Source organism: Pipistrellus kuhlii, unplaced genomic scaffold, assembly GCF_014108245.1.
Source record: "Pipistrellus kuhlii isolate mPipKuh1 unplaced genomic scaffold, mPipKuh1.p scaffold_m20_p_5, whole genome shotgun sequence".
In the NCBI taxonomy this organism is placed as follows: domain Eukaryota; kingdom Metazoa; phylum Chordata; class Mammalia; order Chiroptera; family Vespertilionidae; genus Pipistrellus; species Pipistrellus kuhlii.
Genome location: NW_023425551.1, coordinates 60,643,888 through 60,665,289, shown reverse-complemented (window position 1 = coordinate 60,665,289; position 21,402 = coordinate 60,643,888). Strand labels below are relative to the sequence as shown.

Here is a 21,402-nt window from a genome sequence, read left to right as displayed (position 1 = left end):
AAAATATATATATATATATATATATATATATATATATATATATATATATATATATATATATATATATTTTATTGATTTTTTTTACAGAGAGGAAGAGAGAGGGATAGAGGGCCAGAAACATTGATGAGAGAGAATCATCAATCAGCTGCCTCTTGCACACCCCCTACTGGGGATGTGCCCGCAACCAAGGCACATGCCCTGGACTGGAATCGAACCTGGGACCTTTTCAGTCCATGCTCTATCCACTGAGCCAAACTGGTTTCGGCCTTTGCCCATTTTTTAATTGGTTTGGTTTGTCCTTTTAAATTGTATGGGTTCCTTATATATTTTGGATATTAACCCTTTATCAGATGTATCATTGCCAACTATGTTCTCCCATACAGTGGGCCCCCTTTTCATTTTGTTGATGTTTTTTTTTTTTTTTTGCTGAGCAGAAGCTTTTTATTTTGATGCAGTTCCATTTACTTTTCTCCTTAGCTTACTTTGCCATAGGAGATTATCTGCAAACATACTGCTGTAAGAGATGTGTGAGAGTTTGTTGCCTATAGCTTCTTCTAGGATTTTTATGGTTTCACATCTTAAATTAATTTTGAGTTTATTTTTATGTATGGTGTAGTTGGTGGTCTAGTCTTTTGATTTTGCATGTACTTGTCCAATTTTTCTAATACCATTTACTGAAGAGACTGTCTTTACTCCATTATATGTTGTTGACTCCTTTTTCAAATGTTAATTAAATGTTAATCAGATTGGGCTGATTTCTGGGGTCTCTTTTCTGTTCCATTAATTTATTTGCCTGTTCTTGTGCCAATACCAGGCTGTTTTGATCACTGTGGCTTTATAGTATAACTTGATATCTGATATTGTGATCCCTCCAACTTCTTTTTTTTTTTTTTTTTAATATATTTTATTGATTTTTGTACAGAGAGGAAGGGAGAGAGATAGAGAGCTAGAAACATCAATGAGAGAGAGAGTCATCGACCAGCTGCCTCTTGCACACCCTCTACTGGGGATATGCCTGCAACCAAGGTACATGCCCTTGACTGGAATCGAACCCGGGACCTTTCAGTCCCCAAGCCGACGCTCTATCCATTGAGCCAAACCGATCTTGGCCCAACTTAGTTCTTTCTCAGGATTGCTGTGGCACCTGTTGGGTATGGCTCAGTGGTTGAGCATCAATCTATGAACCAGGAGGTCACTGTTTGATTCCTGGTTAGGGCACATGCCTGGGTTTCAGGCTCGATCCTTCAGTGTGGGGCGTGTAAAAGGTAGCTGATCAATGTTTCTCTCATCATTGATATCTCTCTCTTTGTGTCCCTTCCTCTCTGAAATCAGCAAAAATAAAGATTAATAACTATTACTGGGTTAAGATGGCAACAGCCAAAACATTTCTTCCCAATACTTGATATAACAAGTATTCTGTAAGGGTATATAACTTTGGCAACATGAAAATCTTTAGTTCCTCTTTAGCCTTTCCTCTAATGGTTTTATGCATTTATTGATAATCAGTTGTAGCAAATTGATGATTTTTTAATTCTTTTCTTTTACATGTATTTGTTGGCATTCTTCTGGTAAAGAAAAAATTTCATTTTCTGCTTACTCTGTACTGCAGTGCCTACTAAAGAGGCAGATTAAAGTTAGAGAATTGAGGTTTTATTACTATTTTACAAAGTAAAGAGTTGGTGAAATGATCACATCTAATTCCAGAGGTGGCAAATTATTATTAATTTTTGGCTCTTTTTGATATTTTAGGTTGCCGTATTGGTTCATGGATTTTATATTATTTTTTAATGAGAGAAGGGGAGAGAGATAGAAACATCAATGATTACAGAGAATCATTGATCAGTCTGCTGCACGGCCCTACTGGGGATCGAACCCATAACCTGGGCATGTGCCCTTGACTGGAATTGAACCCAGGACCTTTCAGTCGGCAGGCCGATGCTCTATTCACTGAGCCAAACTTGGTAGGGTGGGTTCATGGATTTAAAAAATACATTAAGTCCTCCTTATCATCATTGATAGGTTTTGTGCCTTTAAGGGAAAGATTGTATAAGGAAACCAGTTTTACTATAGGCTGGTTAATATATAAACAAGAGTTAAGTTCTTAATGTTTCATAATAAAATGATGAACTTTGTTCAAAGACCTTCTGTGAAATGTCTTTGGACTTAGTAGTGTATCTTTCTTTTTAAAAATATTTTTATTGACTTCAGGAAAGGAGGGAGAGGAAGAGAGAGAGAGAAACATCAATGTGAGAAAGAACCATTGATTGTTGGCCTCCTACACTCCCCACACTGGGGATTGAGTCCACAACCCAGGCCTGTGCCCCAACCAGGAATCAGCCATTACCTCCTGGTTCACAGGTCAGTGCTCAACCACTGAACCATGCCAGCTAGTATATTCATTCATCTAATTGAGAGGCTAGGAAACAGATTATTAAAAATACGTGAAACAAAATAAGGGATTAATCTTGGCCGATCTTGCACAGTGGTTACAGTGTCGGCTTGGGGACCCGAGGGTCACAGGTTCAATTCCCAGTCAAGGGCATGTATCTCGAGTGCAGGTTCGATCATGCCCCAGTTGGGGCGAGTGTGGGAGTCAACCAATCAATGTGTCTAACGATATTTATCTCTTTTCTCTTCTCCTTTTCCCTACCTTCCACTCTTTAAAAATCAATGGAAAAAATATCTTCAGGTGAGAATTAAAAAAAAAAAAAAAAAAAAAAAGCTGGTAGATGCTTATGAAGGTGTACATAACAAAAATAAGCCTTATTTTTCTGTTAATTCATTTTTCTTATGAAGGGCTCAAAATAGAATCTTGGCTGAAATGAACCTGGTAAGAGACCACCCAGTCCAAAATGCTCATAAGAGCCAACAGAGACTTATTGAAGATAAAGTATTTATTGACTTCTAAACCTACATTGTGGAATGGAATGAGATATTTTACTGTATATACAGTTGCTTCAAGACTAAATACATATAGTATCAGTTCATTTCTTGTCATTAAATTAGGAACCTTACCTAAGGATATTTAAGTTTGAGGTATGTTTAGGTTTATTAGAATTCTTTTCCTTGTGTTCCAAGTTCTAATAATTCTAGTACATGTTCTAAATTTGTTGCAGAATTGACATTTTTTAATATCAAGCATATATATTGGGATATATATATATATATATATATATATATAAAATTACCTTTATTGAGGTGTAATTCACATGTTAATTGCAAGATATTTTTAAAGTGTACATTATGATGATTTGGTTTACATATGCATTGTGAAATGATCCCCCCATTTAGTTAGTTAATAAGTATCACCTAACATATTTATCTTATTTTGTAAGTGTGAGAACATTTAAGTTCTATTTTCCTAGTCCTCTCAAATGTACAATACAGTGGTTATCAACAGTAGTCACCCTGTTACGTTAAATTCTCAGACTTACTCTATTTCCTTCCCCCAAACCCCTCTTCTCCCCCCCCCCAATCACGTTTTTTAGCCTTCATTTGATTTTTTAAAAAGATTTCACTTGAAAGTGATACCATGCAGAATTTCTTTTCTGTCTGCCTTATCTCACTTAGCATAATGCCCTCAAGGTTCATTCCTGTTAACCCAAGTGGCTGGATTTCTTTCTTTTTTTTCTTTTTCCAAATGGCAGGATTTCCTTCTTTCTCATGGCTAAATAATATGCTAGTATGTGTGTGTATGTATACCACATCTTTATTCCTAGGTGTGAGAGTGCTAGATTATGTGGCAGTTCTAGTTTTAAATATTTTTAGGTACTTCATATTGTTTTTAATAGTGGCTACATTAGTTTACATATCGTCAATAGCACAAATGGTTCCCTTTTCTACACATCCTCACTAACACTTACCGTATTTTTCGGACCATAAGACGCACTTTTTCCCCCCCAGAAGTGGGGGGGAAAAGTCCCTGCGTCTTATGGTCCAAATATAGCCTACATATATACTTTAAAAAAAAAGTTTTTTTACTTGCCCGGCTCTGTGTGGGCTCTGTGTGGTCTCTGTGTGCTTGCCTGGCTCTAAAATGGTTCTAAATGCTGCTGTTTACTTTACAGGGTTGATTACATGTGTTTATGACTGTGATGTTGGGTTTTAATGCACATAAAATATTTTAGGACACTATTTGTTTCAGAATCTTTTTTTCTTCATTTCCCTTCTCTAAAAACTGGTGCGTCTTATGGTCCGGAGCGTCTTATGGTCCGAAAAATACGGTAACTTTTATCTTTTTGGTGGTAGTCATTCTAACAGAGTGTGAGATGCTACCAAATTGTGGTTTTGATTTGCATTTTCCTGATAATCAGTGATGTGTTGAGCACCTTTTCTTACATCTCTTATTCATTTCCTTGTCTTTAGAGGAATTCCTATTCTGTTCATCTGCCTATTACACATTTTTTTGTTTGCTGTTGACTTGTATGAGTTCTTTATACATTTTGTATATTAATCACTTATCAGAAACATGATTTGCTAATATTTTCTCCTGTTGCATAGGTTGACTTTTTGTTTTGTTGATGGTTCCATTGCTGTGTAAAAGCCTTTTGATTTGATGTAGTTCCATTTGTTTATTTTTGCTTTTATTGCCTTTGCTTTTGGTGTCAAATCTAAAAACTTATTGCCAACAGTGATGGCAAATAGCTTAATTCCTATCTTCTTTTGGCATTGATTTTATTGGTATGGTGTAAGATAAGGGGTCCAATTTTCCGTATTGCATCTGGCTTCCAGTTTTCCTAGCATCATTTCTTGAAGAGGCTGTCCTTTCTTCATTTTATATTCTTAGTTTTTTTGACATAAATTAATTGACCATATATGCTAGGTTTATTTCTGGACTCTGTTCTATTCCATTGATCTTACGTGTCTTTTTATGTCAATATCATACTATTGTGATTATTATAACTTCGTATTATGGTTGGAAATCAGGAAGTGTGCTGCCTCTAGCTTTATTTTTTTTTCTCAGGATTGCTTTGCTTTTTTTTTTTGGGGGGGATTCTTTTAATAGTACCATATAAGTATTAGAATTTTTTATTGATATTTTTGAGAGAGGAAAGAGGGAGGGAGGAGGATGGGAGAGAGCGAAAGAGAATAAATAAGTGGAACAACAAATGTTCCATTGGCTGAAGTTTACATGTGCCTTGACCAGGGATCTAATCTGCAACTTTTGCATACCAGGAGGAAGCTCCAACCACTGACCTACTTGGCCAGGGATGTTTTTTCTAGTTCTGTGAAAAATGCCATTGCTTTGGGTAGTATGGACTTTTACAATTTTTATATTTATTAATTTTAGAGATAGAAAAAAAGAGAAACATCAGTTTGTTGTTCCACTTATTTATACATTCATTGGTGCATCTTGTATGTGCCCTGACTGTGGGGATCGAATCTGTAAACTTGGCGTACTGGACCAATGCTCTAGCCAATTGAACTACCAGCCAGGGCACATTTTTTTTTTTTTTTTTTTTTTAATCCTCACCCGAGGATATGTTTTTCTTGATTTTGAAAGAGAGAAACATCAATATGAGAGAGAAGCAGAAGTCATTTGCCTCTCATACTCATCCTGACTAGGGATCAAACCCACAACTTCTTGGTGTATAGGATGATGCTCCAATCAATTGAGTCACCAGTACAGAATGGTAGTGTGGACATTTTAACAATATAATTCTTCTAATCCATGAACATGGGATATCTTTCCTTTTTCTTGTATGTGTGTCTTCAGTTTCATTCATTGTTTTTTTTAATTTTTATTTAAAAAAATATATTTTATTGACTTTTTACAGAGAGGAAGGGAGAGAGATAGAGAGCTAGAAACGTCGATGAGAGAGAAACATCCACCAGCTGTCTCTTGCACCCCCCCCCCACCGGGGATGCACCCGCAACCAAGGTACATACCCTTGACCGGAATTGAACCTGGGACCTTTCAGTCCGCAGACTGACGCTCTACCACTGAGCCAAACCGGTTTCTGCTCTTTCATTGTTTTTAGTGAGCAGATCTTTCATCTCCTTGGTATTGTATTGTATTGTATTGTATTGTATTGTATTGTATTGTATTGTATTGTATTTATTTATTAAAAATAAATCTTTATTCAGATTATTACAAATGTTCCTTTTTCCCCCCCTCCATTGCTCCCCTCCACCAGGTCCCCATTCTATCCTCTCCCTTTACCCCCACCCCCCATTGTCCTCATCCATAGGTGCACAGTTTTTGTTCAGTCTCTTCCCGCACCCCCTACACCCCCTTTCCCCTTCTTTGGGGACCCCCATAATTCTGATGTTGGTTCGCTTGAAGTTCTCCTTGGTATTGTTAATGGGAGGTTATGTCTTTACTATGTCTTCATGTACTTGATCTAAGTTTTTTAGATAGAGATTTTATTAATTGTAGCTCTAGGGAGTCCTTTGTTGCTATGCACATACCCTGAAAAATGGTGTCTTTCTGGTGAGTGAGGAGCTTTTTTGTTGTTTGGTTGTTTGATGTTGGGACACTTCCTTCTAATCTCTGTTTTCTAAACTATTGCAATCTAACTCTGCGTTCTGCAAGGAGTTAACACTACTGTGATGGGAGTAGAGGGTAACTTCTTGCTTGGAGTGAAGTTTAATGTGGAGGTTCTAATCTCTTGAGATAGAACTTGGGAACTATGACATTTTTGTATACATGCATTTTTAAAAAATTTGAGTTGTTTTTTAACACCAGGTACTGTATGTTTCAGCTGCTCTTCTAGGAATTAGGGATATTTCAGAAAGTAAAATGACAAATTCCTGACCTCATAGAATTTCTGTTCTGTTTAATATTGTGTATCCCATTAAAACCTTTTCCTGTGCTGGTACAGATTAGGGATATTATCTTTTTAGAACTTTTTCTTGAGCATTGTCTCTGTTTTTTTCTCTTTTATTTGAGTAAAATTGAACACAGTGTACCAAAGTGCCTGGTTGAGATCTGATTTTTTGACATATGAGACCAATAAATAATGATGAGATTCATATTATAAGAGTAGGATTGCATTTTTAAAAACGGATTTCTTTTTATGGTAACATTCTTATTAAATAGCATTTCCAGGTATGAACAATTTGGCTCGTGGTTTCACAATTGTGAGGTAAAATGATTTCTTTTGGCATAAAAGTAGTTTGGTACTATTAGTTCATTTAACAAATATTCTTATTGTATGCCAGACTCTTTCCATTGCTGGGAGGATACAGTGGTGTTTGAGACCAATGTACCTGTCCTTATGGAGCTTAAGTAAAGTTTAAGATGATACAAAATGTGTGGTTGGTTGATTGGCAGTGGGAGGCAATGGTTTATTTGATTTGGGCTGGTTAGGGCAGGCCTCTGTGTAAGTGACCTTAAGAGTAGCAGCATCCTTAGAGATAAGAAATGGCCAGCCTTTTTGAAGATTCTGGGTCAGTGCCTCGGCTGCTTTGACTCAGTGGTTGGAGCATCAGTCTCTGGACTGAAGGGTCCCAGGTTGGATTCCGGTCAAGGGCATGTACCTTGGTTGCGGGCTTGATCGCTGGCCTTGGTCAGGGTGCATGCAGGAGGCAACCAATCGATGCATCTCTCTCACATTGATGTTTCTCTCTCTCTCTCTCCCCCTCTTTCCTATTCTCTCTAAAAATCAATAGAAAAATATCCTCAGGTGAGGATTAACAGCAACAAAAAGATCCTGGTCAGTGAAATACATTCCAAGTAGGAAAATAGTAAATGAAAGATATACATACATTAAGTAGTAATTAGTTAGTCCTTTTTATCAAATTAAAATCTATTTATTGTTAATAATAAATAGTTCTAGTAACCTCTTGGGTTGTGTTTACATGATTACATTCATAGTTTTATACAAGTGAGTCTTAATTGGTGATCTATGCAAATGAATTGTGAAGACAATGATTTCCCATGTGCTCTCCCATCTAAAAAGAAAAACATAAGAAATAAAAGTAAGATTTAGCACTGGCTGTTTTGGCTCTGTTGGTTGGAGTGTTGTCCCATGCATCAGAAAGTCACAGGTTTGATTCCCGGTCAGGGCACATAGCTAGGTTGCAGGTTCTATCCCAGGTGGGGCCCATATTGAAGACAGCCAATTGATGTATCTCTCTTACGTACGTACCTAAGTATAATACTCCCTGGTGCTTAGCAAACACACAAGCTTGTATTAACAGTGTTAACCTTGGTCACTGTAGTTTTTCCAGAATTGGTCAGTGGCTGTCCCAGTGCCTTTTCTGTGTGCTTGTTCTTAGAAACATTGAGACACAGCTAATTCAATTGAAAATTTGGTATGTATATTTCAGCATTTTCCTTAAAATCATAATCAGTGTTGCCTGGGAGTTAAAGACAAATAAAAACCTTTAGTAAGTTTTTAGCCCTTATGATATCTCTGATACATATTTACATTACTTTATGAAATTAGATTTTCATGTTTTGAATTTAGGTTTCTTTCTTTCTTTTTTTTTAATCAATCTTTATTGTTCATATTATTACAAAGGTTCCTCATTTCTTCCCCCCTCCACCAGGTTCCCACCCCACCCTCTGCCCTTTCCCCACCCCCCATTGTCCTCATCCATAGGTGCACAGTTTATGTTCAGTCTCTTTCCGCATCCACCACTCCCCTTTTCCCCGAGAATTGTCAGTCCACTCCCCTCCCGTATCTCTGATTAATATTGTTAATATTGTTCATCAGGTTTTAGTTTTCTTTTAAAAAAAAATTATATATTTCATTGATTTTTTACAGAGAGGAAGAGAGGGATAGAGAGTTAGAAACATCAATGAGAGAGAACCATCGGATCAGCTGCCTCTTGCATACCCCCTACTGGGGAGGTGCCCGCAACCAAGGTACATGCCCTTGACCAGAATCGAACCTGGGACCTTTCAGTCCACAGGCTGACGTTCTATTCACTGAGCCAAATCGGTTTCGGCTGAATTTACCAGGTTTCTAGTCGTTTTCCATAGATACGTGTTATAAGTTAACAGGATGGAGTGGAGTATCCAGCTCTCCCTTTCGTTTTATCTGTGCTTGACAGAATTGAAAAGAAGTTATACTCTGTCATTCTTACAATTGAATTTCAGTGTTACCACATACAATTTTTTTTTTTAAGCAGGCTTTTAAAAATATATTTTTACTGGTTTCAGAGAGAAGTGAGAGGGAGATAGAAACATCAATGATGAGGGAAAAATCATTTATTAGCTGTGCCACCTCTGCCTCGGCCTCCTCTGACTTGGCACCCTGCCCTGCTCCCTGTCCCCTGCCGCCTTCCGGAAGGACATCTGGTCTAATTAACATTATGCTTTTATTATAGACTTGAGGCCCAGTGTACAAAATTTGTGTGTGTGTGTGTGTGGGGGGGGGGGGGGTGGTCGCATCCCTCAGCCCAGCCTGCCCCCTCTCATAGTCCCAGAGCCCTCAGGGGATGTCCTACTGTGGGAGGCAACTGGGCTGATCAGGAGAAGGCGCCACCATCACCCTGCTGCTGCTGCTGCTGCTGCCTCAGCTGCCAACGTGTTTTCATCAATACCGACTCTTGTCCCTTCATAATGAAAAAATGACAACTTTCTTTAGGCGTTTTCAAGTTTCATAGGATATGACGTTTATTTATTTTTATCCTCATATGATGATATTTTCCCATTGATATTTATTTTTTAAAATATATTTTATTGATTTTTTTACAGAGAGGAAGGGAGAAGGATAGAGAGTTAGAAACATCAATCAGCTGCTTTCTGCACACCCCCCACTGGGGATGTGCCTGCAACCAAGGTACATGCCCTTGACCGGAATCGAACCTGGGACCCTTCAGACCACAGGTCAACGCTCTATCCACTGAGCCAAACCGGTTAGGGCTTCCCATTGATATTTAGAGAGCTTGGAAGAGAGAGGGAAAGAGAGAGAGAAACATCAGTGTAAGCCCCCCCCCCCAGGCAGAAGCCTGCAACCTAGGTACATGCCCTTGATCAGAATCAAACCCACCTCCCTGCGGGTTGTTCTCTTCGGGGCCAGTCTCGGGCCACCGTCCTGTCTGTTGTTCTCTCAGGCCCTGGGCCTGCACCAGGCCCATCCTGAGCTGTCATGACCTTTAGAGTATTCTGGCCTAATTTGCATATTATATCTTTTTATTTATATGTATATGTATATTTTAGCAGAGATTTGAATTTGGGCCTTTTGATAAAAATAATCACATTCATTTTACTAGATTTCATGCGGCTACATATTTAGAATTGCTATATGTCAGCTAGTTAAGATATATTATACAAGAAATAAACCCAGTGACAGTGTAAGTATAGTGTTTCAGTATTTATATTTTCTTCAGTATTTCTCAATCCTTTTCCATATCTTTCCACTCTCTTTTGAGTAGAAGAAAATAATTTGATTATATAGCTATATTAAACAACTACCATTAAAAATTTTTTAAATTGATTTTAGAGAGGAAGGAAGAGGGAGGGGCGGGAGAGAGAGAGAAATACCAATGATGAGAGAAGAATCATTAATTGGCTCTCTCCTGCACAACCTCTCACTGGGACTGAGACCACACCTGGGCATATAACCTGACCAGGAATTGAACTGTGATCTCCTGGTTCATAGGTTGGTGCTCAACCACTGAGCTATGCCAGGTGGGCAACAACTACCATTTTTTCTAGCATTTGAGGGAAGGGAAAGTTTCACAATGTTTTAATTTGTGTCTGTGTATTACTGAAAAGTACATCTATAATACTTTTACACATGTAGCATATAAAGTTAGAATCTTTTGGTTCTAGCACGAACCTAGAATCACAAGCTTTTTAGGATTTAAACTCTTTTGTACTACTGTAACAAAAATCGGTAATCAGGTACCGATTGCTTGTTGTGTTCACAAAGGTACAGTGAATAAGTGACAGTGATAGTGGAGGTCAAATCAAGAAAGATTATAGCCTTTCCTAGTTGCCTCATAAGGTGGAAGTTTGTAAACCTGAATTGGGAGCTAGGTAGTGGCAATATCACATAGTAGGAATAGACCTAGATTTCAAGCCTATGTATTACTGCATTAAATTCTCACAATAAATTAAGGCCATTAAGTACTTAACACCTCCAGTATTTTTTAGAAGTAATTTTTTTGGTTGTTTTTGTTTTTTTCTAGTTGTTGGTCTTGACGATATTATGGACGAAGGAGTTGTTAAAGAAAGTGGCAATGATACCATTGATGAAGAAGAACTGATTTTACCTAACAGGAATTTGAGGGACAAAGTAGAAGAAAATTCAGTGAGATCACCAAGAAAATCACCTCGTTTAATGGCACAAGGTAATCCTCTCAAAGGTTACCTAGAAAATCAAAGGTGTAGGGACAGATGTGAGACATTGTCAACTTGCTGAGCATTTTGATGTGTTTTGAGTTTATACCAATTTGTTGACATAATTATACATTTACATAATTTAAAGAATTGACTAGTTCTAAGAGTTTCCAGTACTCACTACTTATTTTCTTTTCCCCAGAGACATTTATTCCATGTCTCTGAGTGATATGTATATTGCTACTTTATGATTATTCTGATGTAGGTATTTTTATTGATTTCCCACTGTGGATTATGATTTAGCATTCTTCTCTGGTCCCTATCACACACAAGTACATTTTCTCATCCTTATACTATTATATATAATAGAGCAGTTTTACTGTGATTCTGTATGCTATCAAAGATGATCTATTTAGTAAACTGGTTACTCTCCTCCCCCCTCCCCCCAGTACATCTTTTTATCTTTCTGATGTAAGATTTTTGTTTTTTGTTTTTCATTTGCTTATAGCTTTATCTATTTGTACACACAACTTTTAAAAAATATATTTTTATTGATTTCAGAAAGGAAGGGAGAGGGAGAGAGAGAGAGAAAAAAAATCAATGATGAGAGAGAATCATTGATCAGCTTTCTCCCACATGCCCCCAATGGGGCTTGAGCTCACAACCCTTGTGTCCTGACTGAATCAAACCTTGACCTCCTGGTTCATAGGTCGGCACTCAACCACTGAGCCATGCTGGTCAGGCTCTACTCAGAGCTTTTGTGTACGTGTTAATAATTACACCTCAACCACTTTGCCAGTTGTTTAAATTTTTCCTAAAGACAGTTGTGTATATCAGATATTCTGTCATATTATTTCATTGAAGAAATATCTCTGGGAGACTTTGATCTGCTCCTATTTGGACTGATGTGTTAGCCCTATATTCCTGTTGCATAGCTATTATCAAGGGCTCTCCCCTTACCATTTTGAGGATTCTGTTCTGTGTTAAGAGTTTCTGTTTCCTCATTTTTGGCTTAATGCCTTCATTTTGGTGACACATTTCTTCCTTGTATGTTTGTAAATGTGATTAATCTGTTCTCATTGAAGTCATGGTCTGGTTGAGCATTGACTTCAGGGTTGGAAATAATTTTCCTTCGGAAATTTAAAACTGTGCCATTTTTTCTAACTTCAATATTGAGAAGCTTATTTTGACATCACTCCTCCCCCCCCCCTCCTTTTTTTTTTGGAGGGTATGTTAGCTACTTTTCTTCTGGAACTTAGTGGAATTTCTTCCTCATCAGCTCTAGTGCTTTAATATTTCTGATATTGGTGCATCTTGGTGTAGGTATGTTTTATATATTGAGCTTGGTAAGTCCTTTTAGTCTGAAACTGTTATTATTCAATTCTGGGAACATTTCTTGAATCGTTTCATTGGTAATTCCCTTCTTCATTTCTCTGCTCTTGCTTTCTGGAACTTCTATTATTCTAAAGTGTTAGGTAGCAGGGACTAGGCTTTCCATTTTCTTCATCTTGCCTACTTCTACTTTCCACCTCAGTCTCTTTTTCCTCTATTTGCTGAAATTTTCTCATATTTGTCCTCTGACTTTTCCATTAAGATTTGCATTTATAATTGTGAATGTTCTTTTTTATTTTATTTATTTATTTTTTTTACTTTGGGAATAGTCTTTCTGTAGCATTTTAGTCTTGTTTTATGTATGCTTTATCTTGTTTTATTTATGGTGTTTTAAAAAGTTTGTCTTTTTTTTTAGTTATAGTTCATTTTTTTCCTTCAGTCTTTCATGATAGAGAGTTGTCTGATCCTTGATTGTTTGCTCATGCTTAGGAGTAGGGAACTAAAATTGTATGGAACCTTTTAATGTGGAGATTGGGTTTTGTTAATAACTCTGAGCATTGCTGTATGGTGATCTGCCTGTGTGTGTGTGTGTGTGTGTGTGTGTGTGTGTTTTTTAGAAATTCTGATGTCAGAATTTAGGTTATTCCCCTTAGGCTCATTAGATTACTTATATATTATGGGAGCTCTTGAGAGAAATTGACTGGGATGTATCACACTTCTGTATATATACATTCACTTAATCTTACAAATTTCAGTGTACTTAACTCTTCAACTCTTATCTGTGACTGATGTTCCTTAGCCTAGAAACTCTGTTTTACACTCTGCACAGAATAAATCTTTCAGTCTTGGAGTAGGACCAGGGAAGGGGAGTTGCCTAAACAAGATGGGAGTCTGGGAGAGGAAGCTAGGGATCTAACGACTTCTTTAATAGCTTTCCTACTCATCCTAATTTTAACCACCTTCCTTCATCCCCCACATTAGAATCTCTGAGGTCACCAATTCCTAAGCCTTTTGAGGTGTTAACCTGTTAACCGGGAGTTCCCTTTTTAATTATGCAATGTACAATGGGTGCATACTCTTTTCACTAGGACGTGTCAGTACGTCACGCCCAGTGGACGTAATTTTATATTATTATTATTTTTTATTTATACTTAATTAAAATAAATGAAATATATATTTTTTCATTTATTTATATATAAAGCACAAAGGAAAATACAAAATTACAAACAAATAGAAAAGAATACCAACAAAAAAATGGAAACGTTGAATTAAAAAATTATGAATTTTACAAACAATTATAAAGATTACAAAAAATATATACCGTCCCTCTCAGGGTGCAACATATATTTCAAGGATGTATTCATACGTCCTACCTGTTCCCGATATTGTTTACGTTTGACATATTTATAGGTCCCGCTCGGTTAACAGGTTAATGGTATTGGTTTTTGCCAGCACTGTCAAATTTTAGTGTTGGTCTTATTTTGGATTTTTCAGTTCATTCGTTCCTTTTTTATTTTTTAGAGTTGAGGTTTTTATTTTTTTAATTTAATTTAATTTAATTTTTTAATTGATTTTTAGAGAGGAAGGAAGAAGGAGAGAGAGAGAAACATCAATGATGAGAATCGTTTGATTGGCTTCCTTCACACTCACTACTGGGGATTGAGTGTGCAACCTGGGCATGCACACCTGATTGAAATTCAACCTGGCACCCTTCAAGATAGGCCGATGCTCTAGCCACCGAGACAAACCAGCTAAGGGCAGTTCTTTTTTTAAAAACATACTTTTATTGGTTTCATAGTGGAAGTGAGTGGGAAAGAGATAGAGAAATCAATGATGAGAATCATTGATCAGCTGCCTCCTGCATGCCCCCAACTGGGATGGAGCCCATAACCCGGGCATGTGACATGACTGGGATTCAAACCGTGACCTCCAGGTTCATAGGTTGATGCTTTACCACTGAGCACACCATCAGTAGCTTCTTGATCATCCCTTGTTTGACTTCCAAAGCTGTCAGTTTTCTCTTCTGTTCTTTCCTTTTAGATATTTGGCTTTTTATAGCGTTAGTGGAGTTTTGAAAAGTGGATTGACTTAGGTGCATATATTTACATTGTCAACTTTTTCTCAATTTATATTTTAAATCAGTTATTTGGTATATACTTGTGACTTTGAGAAATGAAAAAAATAGAATGCATATTATAGACAATGCATATTATTGTCCTATATAGTGAGGCTTCAAACTAAGGCAGTTGATATTTAGAGGAGAAAAAGGGACTTTTTATCCTTTGCTCAACAAATCAATTACTATTGCAAAACCATTTTTTAAAAGAAATATATTTTTATTGATTTTTTACAGAGAGAAAGAGAGAGGGATAGAGAGTTAGAAACACCAGTGAGAATCATCGATCAGCTGCCTCTTACACAGCCCCGCCTGGAGATTAGCCCGTAACCAAGATACATGCCCTTGACCGGAATCGAACATGGGACCTTTCAGTCCGCAGGCTGACGCTCTATCCCCTGAGTGTTTCGGCACAAAACCATTTTTTTAAAAAATATATTTTTTTATTGATTTCTGAGAGGAAGACAGAGGGAGAATCATCAGTGATGAGAGAGAATCATTGATTGGCTGCCTCTGGTACCCCCTACTGGGGATCGAGCCTGCAACCTGGGCATGTGCCCTTGACCAGAATAAAAACCAGACTCTTCAGTCCACTCAGTTCGCTCTATCCACTGAACCAAACCAGCTAGGGCCAATATTTTTTTTTAATCTGAATACCTCCTGAGTTAAATATGCTATTAATTTATTTTTAGAAACCACTTAGGTAATGGATATTAAACATTCTTCATTTATTTATGTCAGGGCAGGTGAATAAAATAGAGCTGTAAATTATTAAAAGCTGTCTTTAAAACTTTATAAATTATCTTAATACTAATAATCAGCCATTAAAATTTTAGTTATTGCCCTGACCAGTTTGGCTCAGTGGGTAGAGCTTCGGCCTGAGACTGAGGGGCCCAGGTTCGATTCCAGTCAAGGGCAAATACCTTGTTTGCGGGTACATCCCCAGTAAGGGGTATGTAGGAGGCAACTGATTGATGTTTCTCTCTCATTGATGTTTCTGACTCTATTCTACCTTCCTCTCTCTGTAAAAAATCAATAAGATATGTCTTTTTTAAAATTTAGTTATTTAACAGTGTAATATAGTTGAACATGTGATAAACAGTTCATAATCCACTAAGAAAAAACTTACTGAGTACTTAACCTAATGTTCAAATATTATAGATTTGGTGACCATATAATTTCTTGTCTAAGCTGGGGCACTTGAGAGTGGAAGGGCATGCTCTCACATAGGATTGCTATAGACAGATGGGGACATTTATACTTTTTAAGAGTCTCACAGTTTAGTGATGAATGACAAATTAGGAAAGTGTTCTAAATATTGGTGCATAGTAGGATTTTGCATTGAAAGGAAAGGGAATTAAAAAAATCAGTAGTGTATAGTTATACAGAATTGATTCAGAAGTATTGTATATGCATAGATTTGGAAATAGTTTTTGATTTTATTTAGTTTGTGGGTTGTTTTTCTTTTTAACTTAGTGCATTACTTAGCTTTCTTTTTCTTATTTTCTCACACTTTGTGTTTCTCCTTCCTCTGGATAAAATATACAGATAGGGAAAGGAGGAAAATTAATAGATTTAAAAAAATATATTTTATTGATTTTTTTCACAGAGAGGAAGAGAGAGGGATAGAGTAGGGGTGTCGAACTCAATCAGAGAAGGGGCCAAAATCTAAAATCCAGCCTAAATCGCGGGCCGAATGGTTTACTGAACAGTCATAAACTGTCATTGTGATGGAAACGCAGCGGAGTGCAGTGATGACAGCGCGGTGCGGGCCACATTGCAAGGCCTGGCGGGACGGATTTGGCCCGCGGGCCTTGTGTTTGACACATGTGGGATAGAGAGTTAGAAAAATCGACGAGAGAGAATCATTGATCATCTGCCTCTTGCACACCCCCTGCTGGGGATGTGCCCGCAACCAAGGTACATGCCCTTGCCTGGAATCAAACCTGAGACCTTTCAGTCCGCAGGCCAACGCTCTATCCACTGAGCCAAATCGGTCCCGGCTAGATTTTTTTTAAAATTAGAATTTGTTAAAGGTGAGAAAGTTTATTAAATTATTTTCATACTCTTTTTTATGATACATTTTCTTGGTTTAAGTGTTTTTCATTGTAATTTTTCTATTGATGTGATACTCTAGTGCACATGTGTCAAACACAAGGCCCGCGGGCCAAATCCGTCCCGCCAGGCCTTGCAATGTGGCCCGCACCGCGCTGTCATCACTGCACTCCGCTGCGTTTCCATCACAATGACAGTTTATGACTGTTCAGTAAACCATTCGGCCCACGATTTAGGCTGGATTTTAGATTTTGGCCCCTTCTCTGATTGAGTTCGACACCCCTACTCTAGTGTATACTTTATTTCCTCTTTTAGAAATAGTTTGGATACTAAAATGGTGATATAAGTGAAGCGCATTCAAAAGAAATTAGAGTTCTTTTGAGGTTGTGCTTTGAAACACAGAGCTTGTTTGTAATAGGTGGCTTAGTTCATTTTATTGGTACTTGAATTTTTGTTTGGGTTTTATATATTTAAAATATGTACTGTTTAAAATGGTATGACAGTCTTGTTTTAGGATGGGTATTGATGTAAATGATGCTTTTTATTTATTTTACTTTCAGCTAATTTCTTTTTCCCCCCCTTTATTGATTAAGTTATTACCTATGTGTTCTTACCCATGTGTTCTTACCCCCCCCCTTTCATTACCCTCCCCAACTTGTTTCTTTTCTTTTCTTTTTTAATATATTTGAAGGGAGAGACATAGAGAGTTAGAAACATCGATGAGAGAGAGTCATCGATCAGCTGCCTCTTGCACAACCCTACTGGGGATATGCCCGCAACCAAGGTACATGCCCTTGACTGGAATCGAACCCGGGACCTTTCCGACGCTCTATCCATTGAGCCAAACCGGTTTTGGCCCAACTTGTTTCTTATCGAAAAGAGACTTGATTAAAAAAAGAAAAAGAACGCTAGCTTCTTTGGCTTAGTGCAGTGGTCGGAAAACGGGGGCTCAAGAGCCACATGCAGCTCTTTGGCTCCTTGAGTGTGGTTCTTCCACAAAATACCACATGTGGGTGCACATGTACAGTGTGATTGAAACTCCGTGGCCCATGCGCAGAAGTCGGTTTTCGGCTCTCAAAAGAAATTTCAATGGTTGTACTGTTGATATTTGGCTCTGTTGACTAATGAGTTTGCCGACCACGGGCTTAGTGGATATAGTGTTGGCCTGTGGACTGAAAGGTCCTGGGTTCAATTCCAATCAGGGGCACATGCCCGGGTTGCAGGCTCGATCACTAGTAAGGGGGTGGGCAGGAGGCAGCCAATCAATGATTCTCATCATTGATGTTTCTATGTCTCTCTCCCTCTCCCTTCCTCTCTGAAATAAATAAAAATATATTAAAAAAGAAAAAGATGAAAACATTTGTTTTGTAATAAGGTATAATAGCCTACATTTTAGAGGTTTTCCACCCTGCCAGAATTTATAGAACTTTGAAAAATATAAAATTTAACATATATATGTATATATCTAAAATCACCATTATGAGTAACTGTTCAGGACATTTTCATTGAAATATACATTTTGTAGCTCAGAATAAAGAAGTGTATATTTAAGTTGTATTGAAATAAAAATACATGGCGAAATAGCTAAGTTATTTTTATTTTTTTCCCTTGTGATAGAACAAGTAAGAAGTTTGCGACAAAGCACTATTGCCAAGCGTTCAAATGCAGCACCTTTAAATAGCACAAAAAAAGCACCTGTGAAGACTGTGTCTGCCCCTAAAACAGGGGGGAAACAACCAGAAAGGTGTCAGACAAAAGAAGAAGCTTGTACATCACCGAAATCTGAGTATCATAAAGAGAGCAGAAGGAGCAGTCGGCAACTTGAACAAACTGAAGTATCGGAAGAATCAGTACCTTCAAGTCACTCTTCAGTGTCATCTTGTCTTGAAATGAAGGATGAAGTTGGATTAGATTCTAAGCAGAAGTGTAATAAACAAGATAAAGCAAATGTGCCATCTCATGAATTAAATTGTCCACTCCTTTCAGAGACTTGTGATAGTATTGAAGAAAAGAAAAATGAACCTCTGGTTGAATGTAAAATCAAGACTATTAGTCCATTGTTTACATTTTCAGATAAAGAAGAACATGAAAAGAATGATTCTATTTCAGATAAAGTGGATGAGACTATGGTAGAAGAAATGAGTGCAAAGGGAAAAGTTGAACAAGAATCAAAGGAAATGATCAAATTATCCCATGAAGGTGACCAAATTGTTGAGGAACCAGAATCCTCTGCTGCTTTCTGTGGTGATGCAAATCCAAATAAGACCGAAAAGAACCTTGTAGGTTTGTCTAGCACTGTGGGTGAAGTAAATGAATGCCATTTGGAATTAAAGAATACCAGGGAATTTGATCAAGCTAAGAACTCTCTTCATAGAAATGAACTAGAACCATTGGGTTATTGTAAAGACATAGAGTCTAATCATAAACAGTTGGAGAGCACTGAATTTGACAAACCAAACTTTGATGAGGTGGTTGATACTAATACTTTTGAACCAGAGTGTAATGTAGAAAATGCTATTTGTGATGTGCCTGACCAAAATTTAAAACAGTTGCATATTGTTGAAAGTATTGAAATGGAGTCTCATGAAACAGCAACCCTTCAGGATGTCAGAAACAGCCCATCAAATAGTGTTTCTTCCTTAGAATCAAAAAACATAAAATCCAAACACACAAAACCTGTAATTCACTCTAAGCAAAACACGAGCACAGATACTCTGAAAAAAATTGTTGCAGGGAAGCATGAATTAATGCACAACAAAACTAAAGCTAGTGTCAAAAGTGTGAAACGAAATGCCGATGAATTAGAATCTCAGCAAAATTCTCATAGGCCAGTCAAAGTGAGAAAAAAACAAGTTGATAAGGATTCAAAGATTCAGAGTTGCAATTCTGGGGTTAAGTCTGTGAAAAATCAAGCTCATTCCAATTCGAAAAAAACTCAAGATCAAAATTTAGTACAGATTTCCAAACCTGTAACACATTGGTTGAGTGATAAGCCTCATGGTCAGCCTGGTTGCTCTAAAGAACCTCATCATCCTGCACAAACTGGACATTTATTACATTCCTGCCAGAAGCAGTGCCACAAGCCCCAGCAGCTGGCTCCAGCAGTAAAAACCAATAGTCATGCGAAGGAAGAGCTTGAACATGCAGGCGGTGCAGAGCATTTTAAGGAGGAGGATAAACTGAAACAAAAAAAACCTGAGAAGAACTTACAACCCCGTCAAAGAAGAAGCAGCAAAAGTTTTTCTTTGGATGAGCCACCATTGTTCATTCCAGATAACATAGCTACCATAAAAAAAGAAGGCTCAGATCATGGCTCTTCATTTGAAAACAAATATATGTGGACTCCCAGCAAGCAGTGTGGGTTTTGCAAAAAACCCCATGGCAACAGGTGTGTGTGGTGTGTGTGTGTGCGTGAGTGTGTGTGTGTGTGTGTGTGTGTGTGTGTTTGTGTGTGTGATGTGTACATTGAACAGACATTCCTTTTTTAGTGTGGGATTAGTGGGAACATTTTAATAGAAAGAAATTAACATCAAAGACTTTTGCAGGAACAAAAAAACCCCCTCATCAATCCTGGATAAGTTATAGAAAGATGGAGCCACTGAATTTACAAATATATTATTCTAGCATATTTTAAAAAGTACCTATAGCGTGGTATATGTGGAGATGTTTTGTCATTGTAACCAGTTGGTGTAATTTAGTCTTTACATATGGAGCAAAAAAACTTTTCTGTTAATCAGAAAATGGTTATACTGCCTTGGGTCTGTATATATTTTATTTGGCTTGAGAAGGATTAGTAATAAAGTGTGAAGGTCATAGTGGAAGTTCTATTTTTCTTTTGAAGATTTGGGGAGGGGGTTAAATGAAGCACACTAACTTACTACAACTACTTCATAACTATCAAACTTAGAGTTGGAGTGAAACTTGATAGCTAAAACAACTTATATTACACAGGTGAATTTTATATGTATCATGGAATGGAGTGAAAACATTTATTTCTTTTTTGGAAATTTTTAGTGATTTGGAGGTTTCTTGTGAATTCTGATCTTTTAAGAAATGATTTTAACACTGTCCTTTGGCATTGCTTCCTTGGGATTCTGTGTTTTATAGTTTTATGGCACACCCCCGCACTCCTCCATCCCCCATCCTAGCCTCTCTCTCTCCCTCTCTCTCTATATATATTTAAATATATTTTGTCGATTTTCCACAGAAAGGAAGAGAGAGGGACAGAGAGTTAGAAACAGTGATGAGAGAGAAACATCGATCAGCTGCCTCCTGCACAATCCCCACTGGGGATGTGCCCGCAACCAAGGTACATGCCCTTGACCAGAATTGAACCCGGGACCCCTCAGTCCACAGGCCAACTCTCTATCCACTGAGCCAAACCTATTTCGGCGAGGTCCATCTATTTTATTTGCTTGTTTTTAAGAAAGGAAAACAAGAAGTGAAGTGGATATTGCAGCTACAAGATTTTAATCCTGTTCAAGTGTTCAGATTGCTGTTGGGACTTCTATCAACATTAATAATGATAAAAGAACATTATAACTTACACATTGTAATGTTCTCCTTACTCATGAAAGTAAATGTTAAGACTTTCACAGCACTATCAGATTACATAAGTGAAACTATTTAGGGGAGGACTGTTCAGTAAAATGTGTTGTAC

At 37.5% G+C, this 21,402-nt stretch overlaps 1 protein-coding gene across 11 annotated transcripts in view; it reads left to right on the top strand.

Annotated features, from left to right (window-relative positions):
- Positions 1-21,402, top strand: part of PHF3 (PHD finger protein 3) — an 88,793-nt gene that overhangs the window by 36,469 nt on the left and 30,922 nt on the right. For 4 of the 11 annotated variants that reach the window (XM_045573055.1, XM_036415291.2, XM_045573054.1 and 1 more), the window contains 2 exons: positions 11,089-11,250; positions 18,360-20,130. The exons of 2 other annotated variants lie outside the window; for them this stretch is intronic. In XM_045573055.1, the coding sequence (XP_045429011.1) occupies positions 11,089-11,250; positions 18,360-20,130 (1,933 nt within the window). Of the gene's footprint in view, positions 1-8,657; positions 8,664-11,088; positions 11,251-18,359; positions 20,694-21,402 lie in introns of those variants that run through there. 5 more of the 11 variants (XM_045573058.1, XM_045573063.1, XM_045573056.1 and 2 more) reach the window with 5 other exon arrangements.